General features: G+C 41.6%; 1 protein-coding gene across 2 annotated transcripts in view; it reads right to left on the bottom strand.

Annotated features, from left to right (window-relative positions):
- Nucleotides 1–541: 541 nt before the first annotated feature.
- SFXN2 (sideroflexin 2) overlaps nt 542–10,911 on the bottom strand; it is a 93,961-nt gene continuing 83,591 nt past the window's right edge. For both annotated transcript variants that reach the window (XM_073555757.1, XM_073555756.1), the window contains exons 11-12: nt 3,449–3,496; nt 542–991 (exon numbers count right to left, since the gene is read on the bottom strand). In XM_073555757.1, coding sequence (XP_073411858.1) covers nt 892–991; nt 3,449–3,496 — 148 coding nt within the window. In that variant the 3' untranslated portion in view covers nt 542–891. The remainder of the gene's footprint in view (nt 992–3,448; nt 3,497–10,911) is intronic.

The following is a 10,911-nucleotide window of genomic DNA, read 5'->3' as shown; positions in this document are numbered from 1 at the left end:
TCCAATTATAGAAATTAAACAGAATGGAAAGAAAACTCCATAAGTTAGGGTACCGTTACACTACGTGACGCACTAGCGATCCCGACAACGGTACGACCTGGTTAGGATTGCTGGTACGTCGCTAAATGGTCACTAGGTTGCTGTCAAACAGATAGATCTACTCAGCGACGCAGCAACGATCTGGGAATCCGTATAACAACCTCGGCGGTCGTTGGGACCTTGTCACACAGCAGCTATTCTGACGACTCCCGCCTGCGTCCCTGAGTTCTGAGTCGCCAACGAGGTCGCTCGTCGGCGTCAAACACAAAAATGCATGCTGGCCAGCGGGACATCAGCGATCAAATAAGATCGCAACAGGGGCCGGTTGCCGCTATGTGCCACACATAGCGAGATCGCTGGCAAGGTCGTTGTTGCGTCACAAAATCTGTGATGTTTCAGTGATCTCGCTAACGATCTTGCTATGTGCGACGGGGCCTTTAATAAGTTAGTTACATTTATGACAGGTACTCCTCAAACAAACAGAAGGTTGTACACACAGATGTTGATATCCACTTCTGATTTATTGCTCTGCTATACATTGAATGGAAAGAGAAGGCAATATCAGAGATAAGTCTCCATTAGGAAAACTCTGTACCTCATTCAGATGACAGATGGACTCTGACAGTATCATTCTCTACTTGTGGCCTGCTTGCCCCCCATACATACAGATAAGGCATTTCCCACAGTGATCAGTTAATGTCTTGCTCAGATCACGCATATTTCGAGCAAAAATAACAGTTACCAAAATAAGTTGCATTCACTTTCCTCAGGAGGATATCAGTCAGCAATAAAAGGGTCTTTTCAGTTTTAGCTTCAGAATATAACTGGTTTTCAAGAGTTATCGTAAAGTGGCTACAAGCCCTTATTAAAATAAACATATTGAACTTTTTCTCCAAATTGATTCCGGATTGAATCTCGGAGTTCTGGTTCTAGACTGTTCACGGCCATTGAACTGAAATAAAATAAATAATAGAGGAGGTTGGAAAGTCATCTGGTATATTTATCTAAATTGTACAAAATCTGGCAGTATACAAACATAATAACCTTGTAATAATATTGCAAGTATTCTGTTCCTTAAAGCATCACTGCCGCTGGTCATATACTCACCCTCCCGCGTCTTCACAATTTTTTGGTGCCGCTTCGGTCCTGCGGCGCCATCTTGTGACAGTTGCTCCTAACTGGGTGAAACTCAGAAGCTATGTCACAAACACTCAATACAAATCTATGACAGCCAGAACGAGGCGCTGTATTGAAAAGTGACCCCTGCACAGCTCCATGAAACACTGGTGCCGCAGGCAGGTCACTTTTCGCCGAAGACGGATGGAAGCGGCAGCAAAAACAGATGAAAACGCCAGACGATGAGTATCAGCACCAATCCAGTAGTGCAATAAAAAAAACAAAACAAAGTGCTGGAGTGTTGCTTTAAAGGGGTTGCAACATTAATATGCCCTTTCAAATTTTTCATGTTGAACTGGATGTAGTAGTGGCTGTAGAGTGAATAAAACTTTTTTTTTTGTTTTTAATTTTGCCTCTTCGTTGTGGAGATATTAGCAATCACAGCATTTGGTACCTAATGATTTAACCTTTGTTAAGTCCAAGGGGATGTTATTAGATATTTTTCACTGGGGTGTGTACTTATTCCTCCTTTATGACACTGACCAATCATAAGCAGACAGCAACATAGAAGTTCAGAAGAACCTGTGATGATGTCAGTGTATTTTTTCCTTTCTCTGATGCTGATCAATTATGAGCAGGGAGCAACACGCTAGAGAAAGAAGAAAGTGCCACTGAAATAGCTTACAGCATATTTCTTGGTGTGTGAGAAGTAATGATACAGCTCTGATCCCCTAGTCTAACATCGTGCATGATTAGAAAGTGATGGGGGTAGAACACAGATGATTCACACATTTCAGATAAGGTCCCAGAAGTCTGTATGAAAAGGGTCAGCACAGCTGAGTTTAGCTGTGTTACATTACAGACACATATTCTCTCCTCTACCATCACGGTCACGTCTGCTGTACTGCCCCTCCACCACACTGCTTGTCTGGAGATGAGCTGAAAGGTATCATTTATGTTTGTTGTGCTCACAGCAACTTGTAATCACTCTGCAGTGAGAGCAGAGCAGGCAAAATGCAAATAAATTATATAATTTATACTATGTGATTTTCTCGATTTTATTTTTGATATTCTATCTCTCAATGTTAAAATTAACCTACCCTTAATATTATGGACTGTTCATGTCTTTGTCAGTGGGCAAACTTACAAAATCAGAAAGGGATTAAATACTTATTTCCCCCACTGTATACCGAAAATCTGTTTTGCTCTTATAATGATCTTATCGGAAGGTGTTTTAACGAGCTAGGAGTAGAGCACAGATGACTATGTAAAACGTTAGACGAGGAGTTCAGGGCTGTATACTTACATCTTAGGCTACTTTCACATTTCCGGTTTTTCTCATCCGGCGTGCTGCGGCGAAAAGTTGTGAAACCGGATCCGGCAGCAGCCGTAGACACCGGATCATCATTTTTCGCCGGATATGGTGCAGCCGACATTTAAAGCGACATCGCTTGAGAAACCGTGGATCCGGGGGTGAGAGTGGGAGAGGAGAGAAAGAGCGGGGGTGAGAGAGAGGGAGAGATTGATTCTATATTCACATCTTCTGGGCATGCTCTTCTAGGGTTAATATTCACATCTTCCGGGCATGCGCTGTTGTAAAAACCGGTCCGGCGCTCCTAAAAAACGTTGCAGGGAATAGTTTTTGCAGACGTTGGACAGGCAATTTTTGCTGTATCCGGCAAAAGCCGGACACGACAGATGCCCATCCGGCGCAATGCGGCAATAATGAAAGTCTATCCTCTGCCGGATCCGGTTATACAAAATTTCGCCGCATCGTGCCAGATGATAAAAACCGGAAATGTGAAAGTAGCCTTACACATGAATAAACCTGCTCTAAGCTATGTTGGGGGCGTGTTCTTTCTCCAGTGTGCCTGTATGTGATTGGTCAGCATCATAGAGGGAGAAGTACTCTCCCCCAGTGAAAACTATCTGAAAACATCCACTCAGATGTAACATAAATTAACTCATTTAGGTGTCAAATACTTTGACAGCCAATTTCTCCACAAAAAAAACAATAACATTTTATGTTGCTCTGCAGCCACTATTACACTGTGTGTCCAGATGAAAATGAAAAATTTGGAGAAGAGTCCTTTATAAGAAAACACCTGTCCATAGGTCTTAATCTTAATAAAAGCAAAGACACATACTGATATGCATCACATAATAAAAGGAGAATCTATCCTACATGGGTACCATGTAACTAAAGAATAATAAACTGTTGCAATAGAATGACACAGATCTCTAGAGTCACACCAAGATCTGTTCGTGCCCCACAAAAACTTATGGACGTTACCATTGCTGTGGGAACAATGAACAGGCAACAGGAACCATGAACAGCAAGCTGTAAAGCAAAAGACAGATAATTACACAATGTAGGGTCATCTTACAGGAAAGAACAGATCAGTAAAATTACAAAAAGTAGTCATCAAACACACAAACTGCACGTAAACTGAGAAGTAATCCTGACAGAGAGTTCTTAAAACGCTCAATTCACAATATTCTTTCAGTGTAATCAGGCTGCCGATCACTACAATGAGCAGAATGCACGTTCACCAGGAGAAATGATCTTTTTGCACACTGCAAAAGATCATCATTTTCAGCAGTGAATCATTTTGTGTAAACAAGACTCACGCTCTCGAGAACCATGGCAGCCTATGCACACTGGGCAAACTATGACTGATCGCTTAGTGTACATTGTTTACTTTGGTCTGCCTGTGTACACACGGTGTTAAACGACCACTGATCGGTTGAGGTTTACTGATCAGCGATCATACCGTGCCGCCAGTCGATCAATGTATATGAATCCTTAAAGTTTGACCATTGGTTATAGCTATGTAGTAGTGCTTGAAACTATTAAGCCCAGTATGTGGACCTACTGTCTACTGGGCCATGGCTCAACGTTTGTGGTTTGACATCATGATGAATGGGAATCATTTGAATACCGAGCACAATATAAATCATTGCACTTATACTCAAGACCATTTTAACACATGGTTGGCTCCTTTCCTATAAAAATGTCTGCCACAGATTGCCAAGCAAAGTTCTATCATTCGTGACTCTCACCGGCACCATCCACTTACAGAATGACTTCATTTATTAGGTATGGGACCTTTACACAGAGAAGAATATTATTTCTTTCTGTGCAACCATTACAGATGTGACTCTCTAAATGTAATGCTCAGTAAACTGCTCTAAGGGCAGAGACACACTGGCTTATTTCTTGTGCGATAATCGCATCGCACTGAACGGACTGGCCGGCACCTCTCCTGACCTGAGCATGACAGCGGGATGGATTACTATGCAGCTGTCAAGCTCAGGTCAGGAGAGCCGACAGCCAGTGCGAGTTCTACAATGTTCTCGGACGAAAAATACGGCAGTCTGTCTCTGCCCTTATAACCAATGTTAATGAAGCAATGACAGCAGGGTGGGTCAGTGATTCGCATGGTTTTCTTACAGTACTAAGGTCCAGAGCTCAAATTCACCTAAAGACAACATCTGTGTGGAGCCTGTATGTTTTGGTACAATTATGCAAAAAGTGTCTAAAGCACAGAATAAATGTGTCATAAGGCATGAACACCAATTTTTAGATTTCCAGAATTCTTAAGCATTAAAGCGAACCTGTAAGCAGGATTTAGCCTTAAAAACTAAAGGCATAGCTATAATGGCGCTGTGATGCTGATTAATATGATACCTGACGTGAAGGGATCCGCTCAGCAGCTGCTGAATACTCACCTTATGAAATCTTCAGAAAATGATGTCTTGTGTGCTTCGGGGCGGGACGTAGGGGGGCAGGGTCTTCTTCTAGTTCTCCGACACTCCCACCAGCCTCCTTTGTTTCTTCACTGATTATTCCATGACCTGCCTCCTTTTTAAAATTCCACGCGCCATCATCGTGCGGGCAACGCGTGCACAGTGGGAGCCGGCATCCTTCAATAAAATGGCGCCAGAGGCAGCGCATGTCTTGATTTCGGCTCTTAACTGAGCACACGACGTCATTTTCTGAAAACTTCACAAGGTGAATATTCAGCAGCCACTGAGCGGATCCCTTCCCATCAGGTATCATAGAATCATAGAATCATAGAATCGTAGAGTTGGAAGGGACTTCCTGGGCCATCTGGTCCAACTCCCTGCTAAAAGCAGGATTCGCTAAATCATCCCAGTCAGATGCCTGTCCAGCCTCTGTTTGAAGACTTCCATTGAAGGAGAACTCACCACTTCTCGTGGCAGCCTGTTCCACTCATTGATCACTCTAACTGTCAAAAAGTTTTTTCTAATATCTAATCTGTGTCTCCTCCCATTCAGTTTCATCCCATTGCTTCTAGTCTTTCCTTGTGCAAATGAGAATAAAGTTGTTCCTTCTACAATGTGACAGCCCTTTAGATATTTGTAGACAGCTATTAAGTCTCCTCTCAGTCTTCTCTTTTGCAAACTAAACATTCCCAAATCCTGCAACCTTTCCTCATAAGACAGGGTTTGCAGACCGGTCACCATTCTGGTCGCTCTTTTCTGAACTTGCTCCAGTTTGTTGATGTCTTTTTTAAAATGTGGTGCCCAAAACTGGACACAATATTCCAGATGAGGTCTGACCAAAGAGGAGTAGAGGGAAATAATGACTTCACGTGATCTAGACTGTATGCTTCTGTTAATACATCCTAGAATTGCATTTGCCTTTTTTGCTGCTGCATCACACTGTTGACTCATATTCAGTCTGTGATCTATTAGTATACCCAAGTCTTTTTCACATGTGCTGTCACTTAGCCCTATTCCTCCCATTCTGTATATGCTTTTTTCATTTTTATTGCCCAGATGTAGTACTTTGCATTTCTCCCTCTTAAAAACCATTCTGTTAGTTGCTGCCCACTTCTCCAGTTTATTTAAATCTTTTTGAATCCTCTCTCTCTCTTCTCTAGTATTAGCTATCCCTCCTAGCTTTGTGTCATCAGCAAATTTGATCAGTTTACCCTCAATTCCTTCATCTAAATCATTGATAAAGATGTTGAACAATACAGGGCCCAGGACAGAGCCCTGTGGTACCCCACTTGAGACATTCCTCCAACTGGATGTGCAGCCATTTACGACCACTCTTTGGGTCCGATCACTAAGCCAGTTATGAATCCACCTAACAGTTGCCTTGTCCATTCCATACTTAGTCATTTTTTCAATAAGGATTGTATGAGAGACTTTGTCAAATGCTTTGCTGAAGTCAAGATATACTATATCTACAGCATTTCCTTGATCCACCCAATCAGTGATACCGTCATAGAAGGAAATTTAGTTAGTCTGACATGACTTATTAGTTACAAACCCATGCTGACTCTGTTTAATCACTTCATTCTTATCCAGGTATTGACATACATGTTGTTTAATAATTTGTTCAAAGATCTTTCCTGGTATAGAAGTCAGACTCACCGGCCTATAGTTGCCTGGGTCCACCTTCTTCCCCTTTTTGAAGATAGGAACAACATTTGCTCTTCTCCAGTCTTCTGGCACTTCTCCTGTTCTCCAAGAATTTTCAAAGATTATGGAGAGGGGTTCAAAAATTTCTTCTGCTATCTCCTTCAGTACTCTGGGGTGTAATTCATCTGGACCTGGAGACTTGAATTCATTTAGGTTAGCTAAGTGTTTCCTCACTATCTTTCTGTTTATAGATATCCTGGATTCTTCTATTCCCTTAATAGGACAGTGAATAACAGTTTATGTTACATTTCCTTTCTGAGAGAAAACAGATGCAAAATAGGAATTTAAAAGTTCAGCCTTCTCAACATCCTGGCTTACCATTTCATCATTTTCATCCTGTAAAAATCCTATAGCATCTTTGACTTTTCTTTTACTTTTGACATATCCACAAAATCCTTTATTATTGCTTTTGACATCTCTTGCAAGCCTCAATTCATTTTCAGCTTTCGATAATCTGATTTGTGCCCTGCAGGTTCTGCAGACAGCATTATATTCTTCTTTAGATATGCCTCCCTCTTTCCATTTTATAAACATTTTTTTCTTCCTTTTTAGCATGTGCTTAAGTTCTGTGTTCATCCATCCTGGCTTCCTTAAATGCTTCCTATTCTTCCCTCTTTTCGGAATTGTTAACAACTGTGCTTTGAGAATTTCATTTTTCAAGATTTCCCATCCTTCCTGGACATTTTTGTTTTTAAGGATATCCAGCCATTGGATCCCTCCAATTCTCTTTCTGAATCCCTTAAAATCTGCCTTTCTGAAATCTAACCTTGATGTCTGAGTCTTCACTGGTCTTCCGCCTCTAGTTATCCAAAATTCTAAAATAGCATGGTCGCTACCTCCTAGGGTCCCAGCCACTTTTACCTCCTCAACCATTTCCTCCCTGTTTATAAGGATTAGATCCAAGGTAGCAGTTCCCCTTGTTTTCTCCCTTACCTTTTGGAAGATAAAGTTGTCAGCAAGAGAGGATAAGAATCTCCTTGACCTGTTAGTTTTGCCTGAGAGAGATTCCCAACAAATGTCTGGATAGTTGAAATCTCCCATGACAACTATGTCATATTTTTTGGAGAACTTGGCCATTTGATGCATAAAGAGTTCATCCATAACTTCAGCTTGCACAGGCGGCCTGTAGTAAATGCCTACAATGGTGTCCTTTCCATTGTTCTGTCCTTGTATTCTTACCCAAACAGTTTCCACAGAACTCCCAGTCTCTGAAGCTTCAATCTCTGTGCAGATATACGCGTTTCTAACATACAATGCGACACCTCCTCCTCGTTTATCAAGTCTGTTTCTTGCAAATAAGTTGTATCCTTCTAGTCTTGTATTCCAATCATGTGTATTGTCCCACCAAGTTTCAGTGATTCCAATGACATCATATTTCTTTTCCTGTGTTAATAGTTCCAATTCTCCTTGTTTGTTGCCCATGCTTTGTGCATTAGTATAGAAACATTTTAGTTTATCATATTAGTCAGCATCATAGCGCCATTATGGTCATGCCTTTAGTTTATAGGGCTAAATCCTGCTGACAGGTTTGCTTTAAGCTTAGTATCTGTCCTTCATTCCTACAGAATATGTTGATGCCATATATGCAACAGAAATAGTAAGTAGCAATCTTGCACAGATGCAAAGAATTCTAAAGTGGGGAGTGGGTTGTTGAAACTGCACTTTCAACTCCATTCTACCTGTACCCTCTTTTATCACTTAGCACTCTGTCTGTATCTACTCTCCCTCGAATCTCTAAGTGGCTGTCATATACCGACCCCTGGGATCGGCCAATGCCTTTGTTGACCACTTCCCCTGGCTTCTACACGTTCTATCTGCTGATATTTCCATCATCATGGGCGATTTCAACATCCCCACTAACACCCACCGCCTGCATTCTCCAAGCTCCTGTCCCTTGCTTTATCACTTGGTCTTACACAGTGGTCTTCTGCAGCCGCTCACACAGATGGACATACAGTGGGTACGGAAAGTATTCAGACACCATTACATTTTTCACTCTTTGTTTCATTGCAGCCATTTGGTAAATTCATAAAAGTTCATTTTTTGTCTAAGTAATGTACACTCTGCACCGCATCTTGACTGAAAAAAACAAACAGAAATGTAGAATTTTTTGTAAATTTATTAAAAAAATAAAAACTGCAAAATAATATAGCTTTCCAATTCGGGTTCATATGCACTTTTTAGCCTACCTCAGCATTAATTTGACAGCTAATAGGTCAACACTGTTTAAATGAAATCATTCCCCATTGATCCACTGTTTTCAAGCAGATCTCAATAGATGGTCAACTGCAAAATTATCTTGGCTTGGTAGGATGCATACAATAAAAATGGTACCTCTGCCTCGCTTTCTATATATCTTTAGATCCCCTCCGATTACGATACCACCCAGGTCGTTCGCTCATTTACATTCAGTGACATCTAAGTTTATATGGTTGGGGAAAAGACCTAGAATTGCACAAAAGACCATGTTCCTTCATAGGAAAATGGGAGGAATATCGCTGCCTAAGATGGGTTCTATTGGAATCCTTTTTATCTAGACCATACTCAACATCCAGCCTAATGTGGTCCATGGAGCGACTACCGCAGAATTTAATACATTTGGCCCCTTATACAGTTCATTCATTAATGTTATGGAGGAAAGTGCTGTTTAAATATAAACTGCAATCTAATCCCTCTCCACTGACTAATATATTTCATATCCCTATGTTCCAACCAGGCCTGGAACTGCAACTTTTCACGTGGTGGACCTTGAATGGGATTCATCTACTCAAACACCTCTGCACCCCATTTAATGTTTTACTTGAAAGACAAAAATGTATTCAAAAATATACACCCCCAGTTAGAGAAATGATGTGTATGAATCAGATATTTCATTTTGCTAAGCAAATTCTCCCAGGCAGGACCCCTTTCCAGATAACAGGCTTTGAAGTGTCTAAATGACCCACTGGGTAGAGGAGCAATTTCATTGATCTATTCGGTCATCAGCCTGCCATATGATGACAGAAAATTAGGTTATATGGTACAGTGGGAGAAAGACCTAGGATTTGATATGTCAACTGATGATTGGTACCGGAGTTGTGAGGCATTATCTAAAGGCAGTTACCAAACTTCACTCATGAAAACTTCTTTGAAGGTTCTACATAGATCCTATTATGTACCAGAAAGAATTCATAACATGTTTCCTGGGGTGTCGCATGGATGTTTTAAGTGATGTGGGGTTTTGGGTTCAGAGGCATATCTAGGCTTTCTGGCACCCGGAGCAAGAATTAAGTTCGCGCCCCCCCCCCCCCCCCCCCCAAGTACATATGCGACTTGCAAACTTAGCCATGTACCCACGAGCTGCTCTCCCTAATGCTCTCAATGTTCAGTAAAAAACTGAAAGCAGGATGAGAAGCTCATTGTCACAAGACCATAAATATGAAAATCGCATATGAGTGAAGTGTCCATGTGATGACTACTGGAACCTGCAGAGCTGAATCCTGACATTGCAGCTTCTGAATTCTCACAATGATTGCACTGCACACTTTTAGGGTTCTCCCTTGCCGATGTACAGTCATGTCAGCACAAGCATGTGATTTGTATACTTCTGGCCACATTCCGACTAGACGTGCCCGGCCTCGCTCAGCTCATTTTCATTGAGTGAGGCCACACATGTCTAGTCAGCATGTGACCGCATGTATGTAAATTACCGGCATGATAGAATTCTAACAGCGTTCAGTGAGCACTGTGAGAATTCAGAAGTCTGCAGTCACATAGAATGACTGCAGACTCAGCACAAACCTGGACAACCTCTTTAATGTTCCTAACAAATAAAAACATGAGAATTAGTCAGTATCACAAATAACATTTACATCCAGGTACCTTATAGATGACGTCGTCTCTGAAGTCTTTCTCCTTTTCTTCTTCTTGTCCAGACACCATGATGAGTTTTCTCATCCACAGCCGTCTCTGCAGACTTCCATCTTCTCCGGTCTTCTGCAGCAAATCTCCATACGATGCAATTAAAGATAGAAGTGTCATTATAATGCTCCTAAATAAAAAATATCTGCAATATACTGTCGCCTCACACTATTCCCATCCCTCCTCATACTGTCTCTTCTAACATCCCTCCTATTCACCATACTGTCTCCTAATATATTTACCCCCTCACTCTCTATCCTGTCTGCTCACACATACCCCCAACTCCCCATACTGTCTGCACACATGCCTTCACCCTCACTCCCAGGGGAAGAGTCTTGAGGAGATCATTTGCATATTCCCAGTGCCTTCTGGGATAAGTGAAGAGTCTCCGCGAGCTCA

Source organism: Dendrobates tinctorius, unplaced genomic scaffold (assembly GCF_039654945.1).
Source record: "Dendrobates tinctorius isolate UK_male_01 unplaced genomic scaffold, ASM3965494v1 ptg000230l, whole genome shotgun sequence".
Lineage (NCBI taxonomy): Eukaryota > Metazoa > Chordata > Amphibia > Anura > Dendrobatidae > Dendrobates > Dendrobates tinctorius.
This window is presented reverse-complemented; position numbering and strand designations above follow the sequence as displayed.